The 21,812-nt window shown below is 63.0% G+C and overlaps 10 protein-coding genes across 10 annotated transcripts; 5 read left to right on the forward strand and 5 right to left on the reverse strand.

The window, feature by feature from the left end:
- Nucleotide 1: 1 nt before the first annotated feature.
- On the forward strand, nucleotides 2-4,108 carry CUP499 (predicted protein; the record flags this gene model as incomplete). The annotated part of the gene is made up of 1 exon (XM_002504295.1): nucleotides 2-4,108. The coding sequence occupies one exon, from the start codon at nucleotides 2-4 to the stop codon at nucleotides 4,106-4,108; it is 4,107 nt and encodes a 1,368-aa protein (XP_002504341.1).
- Nucleotides 4,109-5,111: 1,003 nt separating this feature from the next.
- MICPUN_97883 (predicted protein) lies at nucleotides 5,112-6,680 on the reverse strand (the record flags this gene model as incomplete). The annotated part of the gene is made up of 2 exons (XM_002504616.1): nucleotides 5,112-6,386; nucleotides 6,567-6,680. The coding sequence occupies 2 exons, from the start codon at nucleotides 6,678-6,680 to the stop codon at nucleotides 5,112-5,114; spliced, it is 1,389 nt and encodes a 462-aa protein (XP_002504662.1).
- A 280-nt stretch (nucleotides 6,681-6,960) lies between these two features.
- On the reverse strand, nucleotides 6,961-8,023 carry MICPUN_97884 (predicted protein; the record flags this gene model as incomplete). Its single annotated transcript, XM_002504617.1, has 2 exons — nucleotides 6,961-7,485; nucleotides 7,607-8,023. 2 exons carry the CDS (start codon nucleotides 8,021-8,023, stop codon nucleotides 6,961-6,963), a joined length of 942 nt encoding a protein of 313 aa, XP_002504663.1.
- Nucleotides 8,024-12,421: 4,398 nt separating this feature from the next.
- Nucleotides 12,422-12,792, forward strand: MICPUN_108898 (predicted protein; the record flags this gene model as incomplete). The annotated part of the gene is made up of 2 exons (XM_002504296.1): nucleotides 12,422-12,433; nucleotides 12,478-12,792. 2 exons carry the CDS (start codon nucleotides 12,422-12,424, stop codon nucleotides 12,790-12,792), a joined length of 327 nt encoding a protein of 108 aa, XP_002504342.1.
- A 94-nt stretch (nucleotides 12,793-12,886) lies between these two features.
- MICPUN_61455 (predicted protein) lies at nucleotides 12,887-13,588 on the reverse strand (the record flags this gene model as incomplete). The annotated part of the gene is made up of 1 exon (XM_002504618.1): nucleotides 12,887-13,588. The coding sequence occupies one exon, from the start codon at nucleotides 13,586-13,588 to the stop codon at nucleotides 12,887-12,889; it is 702 nt and encodes a 233-aa protein (XP_002504664.1).
- Nucleotides 13,589-13,713: 125 nt separating this feature from the next.
- Nucleotides 13,714-15,155, forward strand: MICPUN_61456 (predicted protein). Its single transcript, XM_002504297.1, has 2 exons — nucleotides 13,714-13,948; nucleotides 14,110-15,155. Exons 1-2 carry the CDS (start codon nucleotides 13,897-13,899, stop codon nucleotides 14,985-14,987), a joined length of 930 nt encoding a protein of 309 aa, XP_002504343.1. The 5' UTR covers nucleotides 13,714-13,896; the 3' UTR covers nucleotides 14,988-15,155.
- MICPUN_50606 (predicted protein) lies at nucleotides 15,125-16,386 on the reverse strand (the record flags this gene model as incomplete). Its single annotated transcript, XM_002504619.1, has 1 exon — nucleotides 15,125-16,386. The coding sequence occupies one exon, from the start codon at nucleotides 16,384-16,386 to the stop codon at nucleotides 15,169-15,171; it is 1,218 nt and encodes a 405-aa protein (XP_002504665.1). The 3' UTR covers nucleotides 15,125-15,168.
- A 76-nt stretch (nucleotides 16,387-16,462) lies between these two features.
- MICPUN_61458 (predicted protein) lies at nucleotides 16,463-17,208 on the forward strand (the record flags this gene model as incomplete). Its single annotated transcript, XM_002504298.1, has 2 exons — nucleotides 16,463-16,618; nucleotides 16,822-17,208. 2 exons carry the CDS (start codon nucleotides 16,463-16,465, stop codon nucleotides 17,206-17,208), a joined length of 543 nt encoding a protein of 180 aa, XP_002504344.1.
- Nucleotides 17,209-17,285: 77 nt separating this feature from the next.
- MICPUN_84836 (predicted protein) lies at nucleotides 17,286-19,442 on the reverse strand (the record flags this gene model as incomplete). Its single annotated transcript, XM_002504620.1, has 2 exons — nucleotides 17,286-18,720; nucleotides 18,784-19,442. 2 exons carry the CDS (start codon nucleotides 19,440-19,442, stop codon nucleotides 17,286-17,288), a joined length of 2,094 nt encoding a protein of 697 aa, XP_002504666.1.
- Nucleotides 19,443-19,615: 173 nt separating this feature from the next.
- Nucleotides 19,616-21,781, forward strand: MICPUN_61460 (predicted protein; the record flags this gene model as incomplete). The annotated part of the gene is made up of 3 exons (XM_002504299.1): nucleotides 19,616-19,868; nucleotides 19,969-21,714; nucleotides 21,762-21,781. 3 exons carry the CDS (start codon nucleotides 19,616-19,618, stop codon nucleotides 21,779-21,781), a joined length of 2,019 nt encoding a protein of 672 aa, XP_002504345.1.
- Nucleotides 21,782-21,812: the final 31 nt, after the last annotated feature.

The following is a 21,812-nucleotide window of genomic DNA, read 5'->3' on the forward strand; positions in this document are numbered from 1 at the left end:
GATGGCCGGGACGAGGCAGAGAGCTCCGTTTGTTTTCCCATCACACCGAGTCAGATTTTCTTGGCCCGAGCAACACATAGTCGGGGGAGCCGCGCGGGTTGGGGCCATGGCGTCGGGGGACGCGGGAGATGGCGTCACTCCCGACGTCTCTTTTGCAACGTTTCATCGTTCGGCAACGCCTCTCGTTTCCGATGATGCAGCCGTCGAGGACACCGTCAGTCACCTGGCCGCGGTTGCCGCCTCGATTGCGTCCATGGACGCCCCGATGATCGAGCGCTCCCTGGACTTCATCCTCTTCCCGGTGACTGCCGTGATGCGCAGAGAAACTGAACCGAACGGGGACACCGCTACGAACCCAAAAGCCCAGGCGCGCAGGATTAAGACCCTGGAGGAGTCACTCAAGTGTATTTCCACGGTGATGCGGCGGTTGGAGCCCGGGTGCGGCAAACCAGATTTCATCGCGGATCTCTTCTGCGACGTCGTGGCGGTGCTCGCCCGCGCGGGGTCAGACCCTTCGCTCGATCCGTCCCGGTCGTCCGACCTGGAGGACCTTCGACTCGCCGCGGTGACGTGCGCGAGCGAGGTGCTGCGACTGGTGCGGCCCGACACCGAGCACGCGGTCGCGCTCACCGCCGACAGGAACCTTCCGGCAGTCGGATACGCGGTGTCGCTCCTCGTGCAGACGGCGCACCTCGAGGCGGCAGCCGGCGCCAGGGGAAGCAAGGTTGCGCGCTCCGCGTCCCTTCGCACGCTTCGCGACCTGGTGATGAACACGGCAGATCCCGACGTGTGGTCTTTCTTCCTCCCCGGGATCGTATCGGGCCTCGCGAAGGCTCTCCACGCGTCGAGCGGGTCTAGGTCCGGCGAAGGCAGCGGACCCGCATCCGCCGCCGACGACTCGTCCTCGACGGAGGCGGCAATCGAGGCTCTCACGGCGATCGTGACGTGCGTGCTCGACGATGGCGTCAACGTGAACATCATCAAGCGACGGGGTGAGGACGGCGGGGACGTGCGGGAGAGGTTACGGAGGATGATGTCGGGGCGAACAGCCTCTGACGGGACCGGCGGCGACGACGCCGAGGACGAAGACGACGAAAAGGATGACGACGTCCGAGGCCCTCCGCCGACGGGCGCGGACGCGACCGAGGCTGCCGCCCGACTCAAGACGAAACGCACCGCGCGGTGGCTGAGGGAAACGGCGCCGAGGGTCGAGAGCGTGCTCGCCGCGGCGTTGACTCCCCTGTGCGCGCATCGCAAACCGTCCGTGCGGCGCGGCGCCTCCGCCGCGGCGACGGCGGTGATGCGGACGTGCGCGGACACCCTCCGCGGGGCGACGAGGACGCTGCTGGAGTGCGCGTTGGTCGCTCGCGGTGATCCGTGGGATTCCGTGTCGGGACCGGCCGCGATCGCCTTGGACGGTCTTCGACGCGACGGGTACGTGGACGACGACGCTTTGGACGAGGTGATCCTCGACGCCCTCCGGCGGCTGCCGGGGTTGGTTCGCGCGGGGCGCGGTGGCGGGGCGGGGTGGGGCGGGGGCGACGGGGGCATCGCGTGCGCGCGGATGGCGATCGCGGCCATGGCCACGGCGGGGTCGCAGCGCGTGTCCGACATGTTTCTGACGAGATACGCCGTTCGTTCCGGAGCGTGCGCGGGTCTGGCGCAGTGCTTCGCCGTGAGCGCGGATTTGGCGTCGGTTGGTCGGAGCAACGAACTTCGCGCCCTGGGTCAGCTCAGCGGGAAGGAGAACGGGGGACCGAACGAGGAAGACGGCGAGTCATCGTCGGCGATGATCGAAGGTGACGACGCGGGCGCACCCGCGCGGACGACGATGAACGTGCCCGTGTTACCCAGGCACCCGCCGCGAATGCTTCACCTCTCGGACCCGGACCGCTACTCCGCCGTCGCCGCCGTGGCGCGGGCGATGGGTCGACACTGCGCCGCGGCTCACAACGGAGCGCTCGCCGCGCTCGTCGACGCGCACCTCGACGCGCTGAGGGACTCGCTGGAGGATGCGAGATCCGATGGTAACGAGGGTAACACGCTGTGGCAGAGGAGCGCGTGTGCTCACGTCGTCGTGCTGAACGAGACCATCCGCGGCGCTGGCGAGGTTGAGCCGAAAAGAAAAGCCGAGACTGTCGCCGCGTCGCGCGGAGTCCTCCAGGAGTACCTGAGCCGCGAGGTGTGGGACCTTCCCACGTCTTTCGACGATATCCCACTCGACGATATTTCACACTCGCGCGGTGGGCTCACCCTCGCGACGCTGCGGGATAACGCGCTTCTGACGTGCCTCGCCGCCGAGGGCGTCGGCGTCGTCGCGCAGGCGTGCGGTGCCGACTTTGTGCGTCGGGGCGGTTTCCTGCCCCAGGCGCTGTGCCCGCTGCTGCAAAAACTCGGCGACCCCGCCGCGACCGTGAGCGACACGGCCGGGGACGTTCTCTGTGCGATCGCCGCGGTGGGGGGATTCGTCCATCCCACGGGGACGGGGGGGAGCGACGGCGGGAACAACCGGGTTTCCCGCGAGGGCCCGGTTTCCCGCCTGGTCGCCGCCAACGCCGATTACGTCGTGGACATGTTGTCGCGGCACCTGCGACATCTGGACGACCACCCGGGCGCGGCGCGTTTCTTCGCCGCCGTGCTCGGCCGGCACACGGGCGCGGCGAGGAGGACCCTGCCTCTGTTGCACGAGCCCGTGCGCCGCGCGCTGGACTCGATGGGAATCAACGCCCGTCGGAAAAACTGGCGACACGCCGGGACGTTCCTCGGGTGCCTGAGGGAGGTGAGCGACGCCACCGAGGCTGAGGCGCGTGCACTTCTGGAGGCTGCGAACAAAGCGGTGGATGATATCCGACCCCTGCACGATCTCATTGAGGAGATGGAACGTGTGCGCAGCGAACACTTTGACGACGAGGACACCGAGGAGGAGGGAGCGGCGGCGGCGGCGGCCCGGATGGAGGCGTCCATGCGCGGGGTCATCGACGCATCGGCGCACTCTGACCGGGCCAAATCGGTGGATATACCCGCGATAATCGTCGAATGGAACCGGCGCGTGCGTCACGAGTCGTCCTTGTCCAGGCTCGTCGACGGCGTTCTCTCATCTGCGGCTCCCCTGCTCGAGTCCACGGATCCAAGGGTGAGACTCGCAGCCGCGGAGGTTTGCTCGGCGAGTCTCGGGGCAATCGCTGCGTGTGACGCGTGCTCTGCGCCGGAGACGGCGGTATACGATACCGTGAAGAGGTTACACCCGCATGATGTGCCGCAGACGCACGGAGATAACGAGAGACCCGTGCGTTTGCTCCCGCGTGTGCATCAACTGTGGCCCCACCTCATGATGAGCCTGGGGCACCGGCTCGGCCCGGATATCCTTCCGGAGCCATTCAAAGCATCACTCGAGCTGCTGCGCCGGTGCGCGGAGGTGAGCGGCGGGGACTTCATCGCACGCAGAATGTCGACGGACGCGTGGCCCCAGCTGGCGCGCGTGTTGAAGGTTGGGGTGAAGCACGCCAACTCGGAGTCACTCGTGAAGCGCATGGAGACGTTGTACCTGGGCGCCGATGGGGACACATTCTTCGACGACGTGAGACCCGACGTTGACGACGACGGACTCGGGGGTGGTAAGCGTGGAAGGGAGACCGCCGGCAGCGCGCCTCAGAAGACGGAGACGGTTCGACGCGCCATCATGAAGACGTTGGCGGATATCGGCGCGCGCGAGCAGTCGAGGATGGCGCTCCGAGACGTCGCGGCGGCGGCGGTGAGCGTCGTGGCCCCATTCGCCGTCACCTCCGGGAGCGACGGAAAGTCTTCGCCGGCGACCGCGGCGCCGTCGCCGGAGCTGATATCCCTGGCGCGGGATGCGGTGAAGAGCCTGGCGACCGTCGCCCCCGACGCGGTGTGGACGGCGCTCGCGGTGAATGCGACTGGCCACTCGGGGGCTCCGACCCCGGCGGCGCCGCGGTGGACGGGGCGTCTCGGGGCGGGGCTGCCGACGCTTCCAAGCTTCCGGGATATCATGCCGATGCATCGTGCGGGATGTGCGATCACGCGGGAGGAGGCCGAAGCGTGTCTGGACCTGCTGGTGGAGTGTGGGATGGCTATCAGGACTTGGTAGCGGGGCTTATAGAAAAATATCCCTTGAAAAAATCGGTCTTAGCTAGGTTTTCCCTTGAAGCCTCATCACTTCCGACATGCGAGCCTGGGGTGAGGCGGAGCATCCGGACGACCGGCCGCGTCGACGAGAACCTCGCGACCGCCCTCCCGCGGCCGCGCGCAACCGCGTGGAGGGCGACGGAGGCGAACCGCCGCGCCGGAGCAAGATCGACCTGAACCATGGTTTCCTCCGGCAGATCCAGAGGAATCAGCGGGATCGCAAAGCGTACCACGAGGCTTGGGAGGAGGCGAGGGAGCAGACCGCGGACGCGAACAAGAGAGAGTATGGCATCGGGATCAACGTGATGAAGGACGGAAAAGAGTGGAAGAAGCCGCAGCAGTGGAGGAGCTTCGAGCGCGAGGGTGGTGCCCGGGACAGGGACGATCGCGGGCCGGATCGTCGCGACAGGGAACGGAGGCCGCCACGCGACGACCGCCGGGACGATTCCGACGGCGACGACGATCTTCGCTCGCGACTCACACACGACGAGGTGCACGAGCGTACCGCCGCCGCGCTCAGGTCCGCCGAGTCGAGGCGGGAACCGGCCAAGGCGGAGAAGAAGAAGCCCGAGTCGGCGGACGACGTCGCGGATTTGGCAGAGTGGTGGGGGGAGACGGGCGGGGACAAGGCTCGGTCGGACATACAAGCCGCCAAGCAGAGGGAGGAGAAGAAGATGCCGAAAGATGTGAAGAAACAGCCGCAGCAGCGTTCCAAGCCGTCGGCGACTGCGGCGCCGTTCGAGCCGAAGGCCAAGTCGCGGCTCGACGGCTCGGCACCCGCGTTTGTGCCGAAGGAACCGACAAAGGAGCCGGAGCCGAAAAAGGCTGAGGAGGTGGCCGACGGCGGCGGGGCGCTGGACGATTGGTCCGCGTTGGACGAGGAGCTCGAGAAGGCGCTGAACGAGAAGAAGTCGCGCGGGGGACGGCGACGCTGAGTGTAATATTAGGTTGAATCTGTTTACATTTTAGTCGAAGGTGATCTTCTTGGCTTTGACCGACGTATCGATGTCCTTGAAGTGCGCACCGTACAACTTGGACTCTTTCTTCTTCACGTGAGTGCCGAAGGCTGTCAGGGCGGTGGGCACCTCGGCACCCGCCTCTCTGAGCACGTTCGCCAGCTCACCCGCCCTCGCCTTGTCGTGCTGGGTGAAGAACGTGTGCGCAAGTCCCGTCTGCCCCGCGCGACCGGTTCGGCCGATGCGGTGCACGTAATCCTCGGTGGTGAGGGGGAAGGTGTAGTTGATGACGTACTCGACACCCTTGATGTCCAGGCCTCGCGCGGCGACGTCGGTGGCGATCAAAAGCGGGCTGGACCCGCTCTTGAACGCCTCCACGGAAAGCTCGCGGTCCCGCTGCGACATGTCGCCGTGGATGCAAGCCGCCTGCCAGTTTTGCCGCCTCAGGTTCTCGTGCAGCCTCGCGCACTCCTTCTTGTACAGCGCAAACACGAGGGTCCTGGGCACGGGCTTCTTACCCCCGAGGTACTTCTTCAGGACCCTAGCGAGGTGAGCGTCCTTTTCGTTGGGCTCCACGACCTCCACCACCTGCGTCACGGAGTGCGACGCCTTGAGGCCCTCCGCGCCGATCCTCACCTTGACCGGATTGCACATGAACTCGGCAGCCAAGCCTTGGATGGACGTGGGCCACGTGGCGGAGAACATGACGGTCTGGCGGTCCGCGCGGGTCTTGCCGGCGATCTCCCTGATTTCGGGCTCGAACCCGAGGTCCAACATCCTGTCCGCCTCGTCGAGCACCAGCATCGTCACCTTGTCCAGCTTGACGTCGCCGTCGTTCATGAAGTCGCGCAGCCTTCCAGGCGTGGCGACGATCACCGCGCACCCGCCGCCCTGCTGCATAAGCTTCTTCTGCTCCCACTTGGGGGCACCGCCGTACACACACACGCAACGCACGCCGCACGCGGTGCCCGCGTCCTCGAAGACTTTCGCCGTTTGCTGCGCCAGCTCGCGGGTGGGCGCGAGCACGAGGCACTGCGGCGAGCCCGGCGCACACTTGGGCTGCGCGAGGATCTGCATGAGCGCGGGGAGACCGAAGGCCATGGTCTTCCCGGAGCCGGTCGCGGCGATGCCCACCATGTCGTGACCGCTCAGGACGATGGGCCACGACTGGGCCTGGATTGGCGACGGCTTCTTGAAGTTGGCCGTGGCGGCGAGGACATCCTTGGAGAAGCCAGCCTCGCTGAACTCGGCGACGGGGGTGAAGTTGGTGCCGTCGGGGGCGGCCTCGAGGGTGATGCCCAGCTCCTCCCTCCTGGCGTCCACCTCCTTCGAGCTGAGCTTGGCGACGGACGCGACGGGGGTGTAGAATTGGCGCTTGAAAGCGGGAGCGGATTTGGCGAGGTCGTGGTCGCCCACGTTGGCGAGCTCGGCGCGCTTCCCGGGAGCGGCGGCGGTGGATTTGACCTTTTTCGCTTCGCCGCCCGCGTCCCCAGCCGCGTCGCGGTCTCGCTTGTCCTTCTTGTCCTTCTTGTCCTTCTTGTCCTTCTTGTCCTTTTTGTCCTTCTTTTCCTTCTTCATCTTCTTATCGCCGTCGCCTCCCATGGCTATCGTCGCAAGGAGCTGGTCGTGTCGACGGAATGTGTCACAGTGACAGGGGCGCCGGCGGCTGGTAAAGTTAAAGTGAGACAGACTGGCCTGTCACTGAGTTACAAGCGTCGGGCCCTGAAATTCCGCCTTGCCTGATTTCACGTAGGGAAATGTTCGCAATTATGGTATACCGATGTCACACGTGTTATGAAAAAAGTTATTGAGAAGGAGCTATTTGGACCCACCCGCTCCGCCGTGATGAGGGTTCTCATCAGACGAAATCGTACAGGTTCACGCTCTTGTCGTCGCTGACGCTCGCCACCTTTCCCCCACCGGGCGCGAAGCACACCCCCCACACAGCCTCCGCCTGGTCGCTCATCGTCTGCATGCACGATCGCTGGCCCACGTCCCAGAGCTTCACGGTGGCGTCGCTCGAGCACGAGCACAGCGCGCTGCCGTCGGGGCTGACGGCCACGCCGAGGACCCAAGATTTGTGCCCCGGCAGCGCATCGGTCAGGCTGCGGTGCTCGGCGTCGTACGCGTGGATATGCCCATCGTCGCAGCCGGTGTAGAGCGTCTTGCCGTCGGCGCTGAAGCAGAGCGAACGCACCGGCATGGCGTGGCCCGCGAGGGTGTGGAGGAGCTTGCCCGTGCCCACGTCGAAGAGGGCGACGGTGCCGTCCATGGCACCGCACGCGAGCCTGCGACCGTCGGGACTGTACGTCACGCTCTGTGGTAAGACGGAAGAGGTCGGGGCGTGAGACGGCGTACGAAAACGAGGCGACGGTTTTTCCAGCTCTAGGGAAAGGAGAGCACGGGGTTGGATGGGTCCGATCTGGAGGCCGTTCGCTCACCTGCACGAACCGGGAGTTCTTCGCCTTGTCCGCCGCGATCTCCGGGAGACTCATGACGCTAACCTGCTCTCCCCCGTCTTGCTCGATCGAGTACAGCTTAACGCCGCCGCTCACGCCCCCCGCCACCGCCAGGTGCGCGGGCTCGTCCCCTGGAGCGAACGCGATCTGCCAATTCTCCGCTGGCGGGGTCTCGATGACGCACCTCGTCTCGTGCGTGTCGACGCTCCAGACCCGAATGAGGGAATCCAGCGCCGATGATGCCACCAGTCCGTTCGGTGCGGCCGCCAGCGCCACGACTCCCAGGGTGTGCCCCGTGTAGGCGTGCGCCATTTCCAAGCCGTCCCCGGCGGCCCGCCAAGCCTTCACGGACTCGTCGACCGAGCCCGTCAGGAGCAGCCCTTCGCCGGCGCCGGACCACGCGACGGACCAGACGGCATCGTCGTGGGCGTTCGCCTGATGCGCCAGAGGTGATAGCTTCATCGTCGTCGAACTCTCTGAGGCACAACGACCGCGTATCGTGGATTGATCAAGGCGACTGCTGGAAACAGTGTAAGTGCTTCGTCCCTCAACCAGCTCGCAGGCGCCGAAACGTAGACTAACAAATGTGGTCAGAGCTGAAGTCATTAAGTGGGGGACGCCAGGGACGCAACGGTGAAGCGATGGAGGGCGCGGATGACTAGGCGAAGGGAATAAGATGTATCGCGCTAATCTCAGTCCCGACCGCTCCTCCGATACGTTGGTGAGCGCGCGAGTCTCACCAGGTACGGAGCATGCTTGGTGGCCCGCTGTGATGCCTGCTGTGCCGCCCGCGGGGGTGCCCGGGGACTTTCAGCCGGGGGATTGGAAGTGGGTGACGCTCTTGGGGATCGACGACCCGGAATTGCAGATGAGAATGATCAAGGTGAGCTGCCGATACGATGACAAACCCGCGAACCCGAAGGCGCTCACACCATCCGTGTCGTCATTTTCTGCGACCGCTGACCCTCTTTTCCAACCCGCCTTCGCAGCCGCTGACCGGAGATACCTTCAAAGAGGATGCATGGAATATGTTTCGCCACCTGGTCCAGTTGAACAAAGGTCAGGATAAGTCGATACACTACAAACGATGCATGTTTGGCGTTCGCGCGCTCGTCCTCGCGTGGGAAAGACTTCGAGCCAAAGGCCATGTTTCCAACATCTCGCCCAAGCAACTCTTTTACCAGCTGTGGCAATATCTCCACGAGCTAACCGACAACATGGGCAGAGGGTCGCCTCTTCTGTGGACTATGGTCATGTTACAGGAGTCACAAGCCAAAGTGGTGAAGTGTAGCCGAGAAAATCCCACCGCTGTGCCGGAAGTCTTCCAATTGCTTGGGGCGATAATCTTTGAGTTGGGAGAATGCGTGCAGGTTGCGCTGGCGGCTAGAAGGATGCAGCAACAGGTTTCGATAGGCCATCAGTTCAAGACGCTATATGAGCACCCACAGGGAGGTGGATCGAACGTCACCACCGGAGCAATAATGCCGACGATGCCGTTCGGCTCGTATGCATATGCAAATGAAGCAATGACAGTGGTGGCGACGGGCGCCGGCAATATGACAGCCGCTTTGTCGTTTGCTGAGCCCGCCCCCGATCTGTCTCCGGCGCCGCAGGCTGCCTTGCCCGCGACGTTTCCGGCGGAGGCAGAAGATGCCCTGGCGGGTGCAATCAACAGCATGCACCGGCCCGTCGAAGCTCGTTTTGACAAAGCTTTGATAAAAGGCCTTGAGGCTGGTGGCTCTTCCGCGGACAAGGCGCCTCCCGCGTCTGAATCGGCGAAGAAGCCCACGAGCTCCACGAAGAAGAAATGGAAGGAAATGAAGGCCAGTCTGAGTCCCGTGAAAATAAACAGTGAGTGGGAGGCGGCGAGGAACAGGTCGAAACCGCGGAAACTTGAGCAGGCGGCGCCCGAGGAGACGGGCAAGCAATCTGCACTTCCGTGGTCCTGCAATGAAATTGAATTGCTGATTCGTGGCGTCAGGAAACACGCGGGGGCCATCGACATTTGGATGCGAATCCATAATGATCCTGATTACGAGCTGCTCTGCGGGAAACGCTCCAGGGGGGCCATGTCTAACCAATGGAACAAACTGCGCAAATTGGAACCGGAGCTGCCGAGGGATTTTGCACAGTGGCAGACTCACGGAAAGAATGCAACGCATGGCGCACAATTGCAGGATAAGAAGCAAGCGATGCGGAAACATTTGTCCATAGATGACATCTTGGCCAGGGATCCGAAGGAAGATGAAGAACTGAAAAAGAAATTGATGATGCCTGAGGAGCTGGAAACAGACACTGCATGTCCCTGGAATGTGCGCGAGGCATATCCTTCTTTGTTCCAGAAGCTGGAGGAGTCGCAGAAAGAAAAAGTTGTGAAACAAGCTAAGAAGCAGATGGAACCAACAGCTCCAGTTGTGAAACAAGCTAAGAAGCAGATGGAACCAACAGCTCCAGTTGTGAAACAAGCTAAGAAGCAGATGGAACCAACAGCTCCAGACCCGCCGGAAGACTTGGCGGGTAGCCGAAACGAAACCGATGAAGAGCGGATGGCAAGGTATGCCTGCGAGGATCTGTGGTTGGAAGATATTGATAAGCGATGGAGCGAGATGCCGAAAGTGGAGCAGGATGCAGCACGGAAAGAGCGGAAAAAGATCAAGGATAGGCAGTACAGGATGAGGGCAAAGTCAAGAAAGCAAGGAACGTTTGAGGCAGACGACGATGATGCAAATGCTGACATGGGTGCAAAAATTGAAAAGTTCAGCCCAAAGATCGACGGGAGCAATCCTATTACCGAGTTGCCAGGCGCGACAAAGGCGAAATCATCTGCCCCCTCTGAGGCGCCGGGGTCTGGTAAGGGATTCTGCCCCATCGTAGAGAAGCTGACAAGGGAGCAGGAAGAGATTTGCAAGCAGCACATATCGGAACTTCAGAAAAGACTAAAGGATGAGCTCAACGTGAAAATGGACAGAAGATGGCGGGCAATATACGTGGAGACCGAATCAGGCGAGCTCAAAACGCGATTCATCGCCCCGAGTGGAAAGCGCCTGCGATATATCCCCAGATGCGTTGAGTACGTCAAGCGAGAGGGTCAGCCCGGGCCAGACCCGAAGCATACGGGCAACAAGGAAAAAGATAAGGAAGAGCCTAAACCCAAGGCGGCGACACCCTCTCAGACGAAAGCGAAGGGTAAAGATGATGATACGAAATCTCTAGCCCCGCCCCAGACAAAACAGCCTGCGGTGCCGAAGGACAAGGCCGACGGTAACAAGGGGAAGCGGCCATGCGCCGCAGCCGCGGAGCAGGTACCGTCCCCCACAAAGAAGGTTCGCACCAGCCGAACTGCGCGTGCAGTAGAAAGGGAGCTTTGCATCATCGAACAGGATGACGAAGAGAAGGACTCCACGGATCCCGAGCTTCTCGCACTCAAGAATGATGACATCCGCGAATCGATGTTTGCGAGGGTCAAGCCGGGTGTTCGGCCTGAGGAGATTCTCCGTGGTGACCGAGGGGTGCTGGACGCTATGGAGACACAGGGGGGCATAATCCTGAGGCACGACGTCGTAATCCAGAACGACCACGAGATTGCCGCCGCCATGAGCGCCATGAACCAGAACAGTGGGCTCAAAGACGTCTGGGTGTGGCTGCGGTGCGTCTGGCGCAACCTGCAGGGCGTCGAGCTCGGCAATTACGTTGCCAAGAACGGCAACGTGACCAGGGTGACGTATGTGTGTCAGTCATTCGTCAGGCACCCGCGTCTCAAGGTAACGCGCATCGACATCAACAAACCTGAGGAGGACGACGAGGAGGAGGATGATGACGGGTGGGGATGGGCTGTCAACTTGGCAAAGCCAGTCGGCGAGGTCACCATCGCTCAACCGATCATCACCGTTCGCGAGAGAGAAATCGACTCCTCAGCAGCCCTGTACGCAGACTGGCGCGAGTACTCGTACATAATTGACAAAGAAACAGTGGGCGATACGAAGCAACCGAGGGTAGACAGCGGGATGTTGCCCGATGGCTCTGTTGCGAGGGAGAAAAGGCCGCAAGGTGAAATTTTCGTGGATGACATCCATGAGTCGCTCCGTTGCTCTGGGGATCACCTCAAACTGATGGGGCCCTCAGAGCGGGAGCGTTATTTTTTCATGCTGCTTCGGACAGGATTTGACCTGAGGTTTCAGTACCTGAAGATTGAGTCTGATGTCGAGTTTGACGCGTCTAATGGGACGGCCAAGTCGGGCGCTGAAGAGGCACGAGATGACTCCCCCGCGGCGGGCCACGTGTTTGACAAGGAGGTGTACGTCCGCCGCAGCGAGCGCAGGAGGTCGAACACCGCGCCGCCCGAACGCGAGCCGAGGTGGTGGAAGTCGAGCAACGCAGATAAGAAGAAGCAGTACACCCCTCCGAGGCACCCGTGGGATCCACGGCTTCTTCCTTTTGCGGAGGGTTTTGCCACCCGCGCCATCGCGGCGGCGGCTGCCCGAGCGCTCGGCTCCAACCCAGTCTCCGTCGTTCCAAAGCTTCGATACTGCTCCGCTTTCGCACTCATACCAATGCGGCAGGAATCGTACGGTATGGGTAGCAGCTTGATGATGGTACCGGAAAAGTCCACGATCGGAAGCATCGGCACTTGGGTGGTTTGGTACACGGTCCCACGGAGGGGTGTCCCGTTCCTCCACAGGTTTCTCAAGGCTCACCTTGGTCGTGACGGCTGGTTCCCCAACAACTGCTGGTCCAGCAGCAAGCTTCACAGGAAGATCGTGGAGGTTGGTTACGACAGTGGGAAGGACTTATACGACCTCAGCTGTCTGCAAGGTGACACGCACTGGTGCGACCCAGCCGCCATCGCGGCGTACAACAAGGATGTGCGCTCGGGTCTCAAGGTGCCCGTGCACAGGCACGTGCAGGCGGCTGGGGAGCACTTCCACTGCGACTACGGCGCGGTGCGGTGGGGCGTGAGCCTGGGTCCGGGTTGGATCATCACAACCCCATTTGCGGCCTCACAGGACTGGCTCAAGTCATCGAGGAACCTTGACAAGAGGCTCCAGGAGTGGGAGAAGCACATTGATGCCGATTCGGATTTGTCACGCGGGCCAGAGGGAATACCAAACTTCACGAAGAGCGCGTGGCTCCTGAATCCGGATGCCATGGTGGCACACGTCGAAACTGACGTTGACGGGGAAGACGACGGGGATGAGGCTGGGCCGATGGACGACGCGATCGGTGAGACTTGAAACGAAGCGAAAATCGCTGAAATGCTGACTGAGTATAGTTGCCAAGACGTGGCAACACAGACGTTTAACGAGAAAATTCCAACCCTCGCCGCCTTCACTTCTTCCTTTTCACGCCGACCCTCGCGCCTCGGACTGTGATCATCTCCTCCACCGGGGTTATTGGCGGGACGATAGTCACGGGCACGTGCGCGTGGTGGGCGACGTGTTCTCCGACCGACCCCAACCCGACGAGGTGAAGCACGTTTTGCTGGACGCTGGAAAGGCCCCTGCTTCCAAGGACCACGTGGTCGCAGTTCTGCCGCTTGACCGTCTTGCAAACCGCATCACCGATGGACTCCCGGTCCTTGCACTTGACCGTGATCGTTGATATGCGCGACTCCGCGAGTCCGCACCTCAGAAGCTGTGCCTTGTGGTGGTCAAGTACACGCTGGCCCTCTTTGCCAGGGTTGCCTTGGCCTGGGTGAACCGCCGTTATCAAAACCGCGTCGGAATCGGCGTCAACGATGTCCCTGGCGGCGAACCGCACGGCGCGCATCGCATTTGGGCTGTCGTCCACCGCGAGTGCGACGCGGCGGCGGTTTAACTTCGGGTAGCGGGTCAGCATCCGTTGGGCAGTCGCTTTGGGTGGTGTTGACCCCGGCGTCCGAGAAAAAACAAAATATCCTGGTTTGGGTGCAAAAGGGAGAATCTTGTTGCGAAGATCCGCAGCGAGAACCATAAAAAAGTACTCCTCCGCGAGGAAAAATTTTCCAACATATGGGAAAGTAGTCATAAAAATGTCCAAATTCGGCGCCATAAAAAATCTCGCGCCGTCGCGTCAGCACCTCGTCAGTTGTCAAAAGAAATATCTCGGTGAAACTTCTCTGCAGTTTCGGCGATCCAGGCGCGTCCTCGGCCACAGTGAACCGCACGAGAGGCGATCGCGCAGTCCGATCCCGACTATCAGGAATTCAACGCGTTCGTCCCCGATCGCCGCGCGTTCGTGAAGGCCTCAAAGCTAACGCTTGAGGTTTGAATTGCATGTTCGGGACGCTCCCGCGAAAAAGCGAAGGCGACCTGCCCCAAACGTCGGTGAGAGAAGCAGTCGCGGCGCGAAGGCGTGAAATGGCAGCCGCCGCAACGCACTCTCGCGTTGTGAGAAGCGACGGCGATCTCGGTGAGTACTTGTGCTCGGGCAAACCCGGCGAAACCACACCCGCGACGCGCACCTCGGCTGCAGTCACTCCCCGCTTTTTCCCGTTGCGCTCGACAAGACGGTTAAAATCGAGGAATTTGAAGTTGACGCGACCCGCGCCCCGACCCGCGCCCCACCCGCAGACGACGAGGTGTGCTGGATCTGCCTAGAGGGAAGCACCAACGAAAAAGTTGAGCTCATTCGTCCATGCAAGTGCCCGCGCGTGGTTCACGCGCGCTGCATGGCGCGCTGGCAGCTCCAGTGTAGCGGAAAGGACGAAGAGGTGCACTGCAAGTTTTGCACCCAGGACCTACCCAACTGGCGCGAGACCTTGTTCCGCGACGTTATGGACGACGACACCGAGGAGGATCCCAGGCGCGCATCATCCAACGCGACGGCAGAGCAGCAGCCCAAACCCGCCCCGGACAGCGTCAACGGCGACATCATTGTCAAGTTTAACAACATGAGCTTCCGGTGCAGGGTGAGGACAGGACAGGAGGGGCTCGACGATTTCATGAAGCAGATCCGGGAGAAGTGCAAGATCCCCGAGGACAAGATGAACTGCCTGAACCTGACATACAGGTGCAAGGACCCCAACACGGGCACGCAGATGACGCTGGAGGGTGTCAACAACTCTGCCTTTGACGCCGCCGTGCTGTGCAGTGCTGTGCAGGATAAGCTGAAGCAGCGCAAATCGTCGAAGCACTCCAAGACGTCCAACCCGGGGAAGATTTCGTCCTTCTTCAGCCGGAGCTCAACCTCATCCTCGTCCTCATCCTCGTCGTCGGGACGCGACGTGAGCCCGGACCCGGAGAGGAGGTCCGGGGGTATGTTCCACCGCCCCCGCCGCGTCAGCGCTCCGCCGCCAGAGACGGAGTCGTCGCGCGAGCGCGATCAGAACAGGAGGAGGTCCAACATGTTCGGCGCGCCGGAAAACGAGATATCGCGGGAGAGGGATCAGACGAGGAGGAGGTCTAGCCGCTTCATGCCCTCGTTCATGTCCTCCTTCGTCTCGCTCTGACGCGACGGTGAAACTGCACTCACGGAACAGAACAGAGGACACGGCACCCCGCGACGGGACATGTATCATCAACGCAGTGAAGACAGCGAATCTCCTTCCAGTAACATCGAGCGACGCGCGCGCGATCCTCGCGTTTTAACTTTATGTAATGTTATGTTAGCATGAGAGACTTGACCCGTTTCTATTGACTCAGGAACGAGTCGAGCTGCGACGACGCGTCCAGACCAGGCGCCGTCGGCAGCGCCCCCGGACCCGGTGCCTCGTACCCGGTCAGCTTTGCCAGCTCAGCGAGCGTCTTCTCCCCTTCGAGCTTCTGCCCGTCCGCCAAAATCCACGTCGGAAATCCCTGGATATCCGCCGCGGAGCACGCCGCCGCCACCGGCGTGCCCCTCTCCCACCCGTTGGGGAAGCACTCCACGTAGGGAATGTCGGCACCCGCGCCGAAAAACTCCTTCTGATCCTCGCAGTGCGAGCACCAGAACGCCCCGTACATCTTCGCGCCGACGGACTTGAGGTGCGCCGCGAGGTCCCTGCTGTACGATGTGGACTGAGCCTCGATCACCGGGGCGGCGTACGGCAGCTTGAGCGAGTTTATGTTCGCCTGGGAGGAGTCGTCCGTCAGCAGCACGGAGAGGGAGAGCACGGTGACGATGTACACCGAAAACGCCGCCGGCGCAGCCTTGCCAAAGTCCCGACCGTTCACCCCGCTGAGACCGATGGCGAAGAGCGAGAAGGATATCGCCGCGGACGTGAGGCAGTACACGCACTCCGCGCCCCCGAAGGGAACCGCGAGCAGGTACAGGAGGTACGAGCTCACGCCCGCGAGGCCCGCAGTTGACAGGAATGTGAGCACCCTCGCGCGCTGGTACGCATCCTTCTCCTCCTCGTTGCCGGCCATGCCCGCGCCCCACCAGGTGAGCGCGGCCACCCCGAAGTACGCCGCAGCGCCGTATGCGGACAGGGGCACGCCGAAGAGCTCGGAGTACCCGGAGTTGAGCGCCGTCTGGCATCCCGTCAGCGGGCACGTCACCTCCCCGCCGGTGAGCTTCTCGACTGCGAGGTAGGACGATTCCAAGAACCCGGCGCCTGCGAGGAACGCGGCGACCCTGAGGGGCGGGTTGGGCACCGGTTCGTCGGGCTTCTTCGTCGGCTTCGGACGAGGGCTCAGCGCGGGTTCCTCCGCGTTCTCGTCGTTCACGCTCAGGCTGGGCGCCTGGCCGGGGTTATCGCTGGCCTGCAGTACCGAGGAGGCATCGCGACGACGCGAGGAGATTGCGACACGCGGCGCGATGCGGGACGTGGGGAATGCGCGCGCGGCCGCCGCGACGCGCGTGCGGCGCACACCTGCGGTCCGAGGAAGCGCGATCGCGGCTCCGAGGGCGACGGTCATCGTCGTCATGACGGCGTCGATAAGTGAGCACCGACGCAATCGATGCCGATAAGGGACTCTGATTGGCGGATCTCGATCGCAAAAAATGAAGGTGCGGTCTGGTGAGAACCGTTTTCGCCCTCACTGGTTGGGTGCACTGCGCGGGGGGTCTAGAGGCGCGCATAACTCGGGGAAGATGTTCAGCATCGTGCATCTGGAGTATTTCTTTGGTTTCGGCATGTTCATCCTGGGCATGACCAAGGTGCGCCCCCGCCCCGTCCCGTCGTTCGCACCGCCCCGCCTCCAAAAAGTTTAGATATACAAATCGAGACCCGTAGACTCGGCCCGGTTGTTCCTAGAATCACCTCTCGGTAAGCGGCCGACGCTGGGGACTAGTCAGTTCCTAGTCCCAGGTCGGCCGCTTCGTATCGTCCTGTTTCTCACTCGTCAACAACCACGTTGCAGGTATCGGGCGAGTTGATTCCCGCGATGCATCGGGAGTTCGAGCGCGACTACAACCGCTGGGCCGAGGGTAAGATGGCGTTCCTGCACCTCACCGGGGATCAACTCATGAATGCCGTCGGGTACATAGAGGGTGTGGTGGCGTGCTTGGTGATGATGGCGCAACCCGGCAACCCCGTGAGGCGGTGGGGGCTCTTCCTCGTCTTCAACACGCTCATCACAACCTTCCTTCTTCACGTGTTCGATAAGGACGGGAGGGAGATGCCCAATCTGATAATGGCGAGCGTGTGCATATTCATCATCGCGAATGAGCCGAAGTACCCGTTGGGGGTGCCGCCGACGATGGTGAAGACTAGGCGGGTCAAGGACCCGGTGAAGAAGGACAAGTAGACACTCACGAGTTGTTTAAATAGAGGTGGCGTCTGCCAACCGCCGACTCTGCTAAGACTTACGTTGCACCCCTTCCGTCACCGACCACGGTTCAAATCAGCCAGCATGGACGTTGGATCCGGTGCCGCGCCGACGGGGTCCGTCATCAGCGCCCCGTCCCCCAGCATGTCCCGGAGGATAGCCCCCGGTTCTCTCGCGCCGCCGTGCCTCAGCATCCCCTCGCGCAGCGCCTCCCCCGCGCCCGGAGCCAGAGGGTCTTCCCTGAAGAACTTGCCCCACAGGTCCGCGGCGACACACTTCGCGTACGGGTAGGAGTAGTACGTCGACGCGTATCCCACCAGGTGCCCGAACCTGAGCTCCCAGCTCGTGCCCGGCTCCACGGGCATGAGCGAGTGCGCAGCCTGGACCCTCGCGGCGACGTCAGAGACCGAACCCTCCGTCAGCGTCGCGGGGTCCAGCGCGTGCACCTCCAGGTCAGTCAGCGCGAACACGCACTGCTGCTGCAGGTCAGTCGCGCCGAAGAGCTCCTTCGAGGCGCGAAGCCTGGCGATCATCTCCCTCGGCATCGGGTCCCCCGTCACCCTGTGCCTGGCCAACAACCCGAGGACGGCCGGGTCCCACGCAAAGTACTCAAAGAGGTGCGAAGGAACCTCCACCATGTCCATGGCGCACCTCGTGCCGCTCAAGTGCTGGTACTGGGTGTCCGACAGCACCGAGTGCATCGCGTGCCCGAACTCGTGCAGGAACGTCTCAACCTCCGAGTGGCTCAGCGTCGCCGCCGAGCCCGCACCAAAGTTGCAAACCAACGCAACCGCGGGCCTCTGCTTATCCGGACCGACGCCGCGGCTGCACCGAATGACAAAATGCGCGGCATGCGGAAACTTCCTGGGTCGCGGCTCCAGGTCGAGGTAGATGGTGCCAATCTCCTGGCCCTCGCCGGCGCCCCTGTCGCCCAAGGTGACCCGCAGCTTGCGCACCTTTGCGTGCCAGTTCTCCCCGGGTTCCATGGCTACCTCCGTCAGCTTCACCCCGAACACCCGGTCGACCAGCGCGCCAACCCCGCTGATCACTCGCTCGAGCGGGAAGTACGACGCCACCGCGGCCGCGTCGAGCTCGCAAGCCTTCGCCCTCGCCTTGCCTATGAGATAACTCCTGTCCCATCCCCTCACCGTCCCGTCCATCCCGTCTCTCCCGGCGAGCCTCAACATCGCCTCGATCTCCTCCCCCGCCCTGTCCCTGCATTCACTCGCCATCCGCTCCAACAGCGCCCGCGGGGCGTCCGGGTGCTCCGCGAGCAGCGGCGACGTCGCAAAGTGTGCGTGCGACTCGAAACCCAAAATCTTCGCCGACTCGTGCCTCGCTCGAAGTAAGCCGTTCAGCACCGCGCGGTTCGCCTCGGGGCCCGAGTGCGCGGCGAGGTAGACGGACCGTCGCGTGTCCGGCTCGTCGGCGTAACGGAGCACCGCACTGACCGTGCGCTGATCCAGGGGAACGCGCGCGAAGCCCGTGTCCCTCGATCCTCCCTCCGCCGCGGAGGACAACAACCCGGCTGGCACGCCCCCGAGCCTCAACCACGACACGTCCATGTGACCCAACGCCTTTGGATCGGAGAGGTTCTGCTGGAACGCCATCCCGAGCTTGACCACGTCCCCGGCGGTCTTCTCCAGCCTGGCGTGTTCATCACCCCCCAGGTGTATGCCGCCGCGTTCAAAATCTTGGCGCAAAGTCAGGGCCACCCTCGCAGCCTCCGGCGAGAGCTCCGCGCCGTGCCTCTCCTGCGCGTTCACGAGCGCGAGATAAAGCCCGCGGTTGCTGTTCAGGCCCTGCACGTACCCCTGGAGCTCAACGTACGCGTTCTCCGCCGCCCTAACCCATCGCAGATCGGGGTGCACGTTTCTGCATAGCTCCGCCACGTCGACCACCGCGCACAGGGTGTCCGAGATCTCGTCCAGGTCGTCGATAACCGCTGTCGCGGACCGGTGTGGGAACCCGCTTGGTCCGGAGGAAACCAACCCCCGCATCAGATCATCGGATCTGGCCACGGCGCGGCGCGCGAGGCGGGCGAAATCGGACGGCTCGTGAAGGCCCGGCAGCGCAAAGAGGCCCTTTCGGTCGTCGTCGAGGTGCGATGCCGCGGCGGCGGTGCCCAGGTTGGCGCGCGACCATACATCTACCGGGCGCGATAGGAGGTTCCCGGCGACACGCCGCGCGACCGCGCGCAGCGGACCGGCCATTCCGCGCGGTGCGCTCACGAGTGCCACACTTTCTGCCCTGGTCAGCTTGTTGGTTTCCCGAGGTTCCGCTCTGCGGCTCGCGAAAAACGCATGCGGACGTTCGGAGATCACACAACAGCACGCGGCACACGCAACCCGTACCGAGTTGGAAGCGCGCTCGCGCTCACTGGAACATGAGCAACACCGATACGAAGGCGTACTCGGCCACCGAAATCCGCCCCGGTGAGCCCCGCGAGCATGACGACAAGGCATCGTTCGGTCCTCAGGCGGTGGCTCGTCCGAGGCCGATGGCCATCAGGCAAGTGAACACTGTGACCAGGGGCAAGGGACGTATCAAGCCAAGGCTGTCACAGGTGGAGAGGATGGGCGGTGTCGATGGAGCCGCGGGAGCCATCGAGGCGGCCCACTCGATGCCCCGAGAGGAAGGTACGCACCTAAACGATCACCGCGTCTCGTCCCGCGACGCCACGACCGTTCGCCTCCCTGCTGACGTCCGCGCCTCCTTCCTCTCCCTACCGTCCCCAAGCCGTCGCCGATCGCGACCCCGACCGCGCGAGCGGCGAGCTACCCTCCGATGCCCCTCCCAGGTACCCGTACTACCTCACCGACGACGGTGACAGCGTCGTCCCGCGCCTGGACTGGACGGATGCTCGTCAGCGTAACCGAGCCATGGACCTGATGCGACGCGGCGAACCGGTGCTGCTCAGACGCACGGGGCTGACGGGGTCGCTCACGGGACGAGCGGCGGACATCAAACCGGGGTTGCTGAATTGGTGGGGCACCGACGACTTCGATAAGGTCCTCGAGCGACACCGCGCCACCGTCGACGGCGGCTCCGCGAGGGAGATGCGGTGCATGACATCTGTCGCGGGCAAGCACGCCTTCACGCCGGCGATTGAGCAGAACAACGCGTTCGGGTCGCACTACCGCGTCCGCAAGCCCGAGACGGACGTGTCATCGCGGGACTTTCAAACCTTTGCGACGTGCGCCAGGAATTGGACGGACCTGAAGATGTATCTGCTCGACGACGTCGCAGTCGCGGTTGACCGTTCCACCGCGGGGAAACCGCCAACCGACGTGACGCCCCTGAAGTCATTCCCGAATGACCCGATCGGCTCGGATGTCGTCTCCGGTATCGACTGGGAGTGGCTCGCCAACGTGCGACGTGCGCTCAAGATGGGCCCCGTCCGCGGCGCGGTTATCAGCGCAGGGACGGAGGGCAGCCTGCTCCCCGCGCATCACCTAACCAGTTCGCTCGTGTCTCACGGCGTCGCGAGCCCCAAAAAGGTACCGACACACGTGGGTAAGTTCGAGGTGAACCCCTTGGATCTCGAAGGTGCCCGAGCCGCTGAGGACGCCGCGAAAGCCATGTCCAACGAGAATCACTGCGAGTCTTTCCAGTGTCAGGTTATCGGGCGCAGGAGGGTGCTGCTGATATCGCCCGACTTGTCCTACAAAGGTTTGTACCCGTATCCGATAGCGCACCCTTACGACGGATACGCGATGGCAAACCTGGACGACGCGGACTACTCGAGGCATCCCAGGCTGGCCGAGGTTCGCGGTGCGGCGGCGATATGCGAGCCCGGTGACGTGCTCTTCGTCCCGGACTCGTGGTGGAGACACGAGCAGGGTCTCACCCAGGAGCACGCCGCCGTGGAGATCCGGGTCGGCACGGGCATGCGCCCCAGGACCGCCGCCGCGGCCGTGCTACACGTGGGCCGGCTCGTGGAGGATCGCGTGACCCGCGCGGAAGGTCATAGGGACGCGAGGCACTGGACGAAGGTCATCGCCGACGCGGAGGAGGCTGACTGGCTAGACCTGGGCACCGTGAGGGGCGCGCATCGCATCGACATGGCGCATATGGTACGCGACGAGATCGACCTCGGCCTGCCCACGCCGCGAGGTGCCCAGCCCGGCGCCGGTCGAGGTCGATGGCAGGCGTTCCTCCGTGACTTGATCGACGGTAGGATGGAACCGACCGATTGGCTGAACGATAACTTTGTCGATCCGCTGTTCCTGTCCGAGGCAAAGGCGGAGATGAAACGACGCGCGGAGCTCATCGCGGATGGAAAAGTTGACCCGGAAACGACCGGCACCGAGCTGGCGCTGTCGAGCGACGAGCTCGCAAAGGTCGCCGGTGCCGAGGATAACTTCGCCGTCTCACTCGCCGGCGGCGGTGTGCTCACCAAAAACGCGAAGCGACTCCCCGATGACCGCAGCGAGACCCAGCGCTCGTTCCCCGAATTTTTTGTCGACTCGCTCAACCAAAAGGGTTGGCAGGACGTGCGCTACACCCCGATGTCCATCCTCAACCCGGAGCATCCCAACTTCGTGAGTAAGGCGGCGATGGAACGCAAACAGAAAGACGAC

This window comes from Micromonas commoda, chromosome 9 (genome assembly GCF_000090985.2).
Source record: "Micromonas commoda chromosome 9, complete sequence".
Classification (NCBI taxonomy): Eukaryota; Viridiplantae; Chlorophyta; class Mamiellophyceae; order Mamiellales; family Mamiellaceae; genus Micromonas; species Micromonas commoda.

What these genes read in the sequence shown, in the direction of transcription:
- MICPUN_61456 (XM_002504297.1), top strand. Translation starts at nt 13,897, where the DNA reads ATGGCAGCCGCCGCAACGCACTCTCGCGTTGTGAGAAGCGACGGCGAT. An exon ending in GAGAAGCGACGGCGATCTCG is followed by an intron (nt 13,949 to 14,109) that starts GTGAGTACTTGT and finishes CCCCACCCGCAG; the next exon opens with ACGACGAGGTGTGCTGGATC.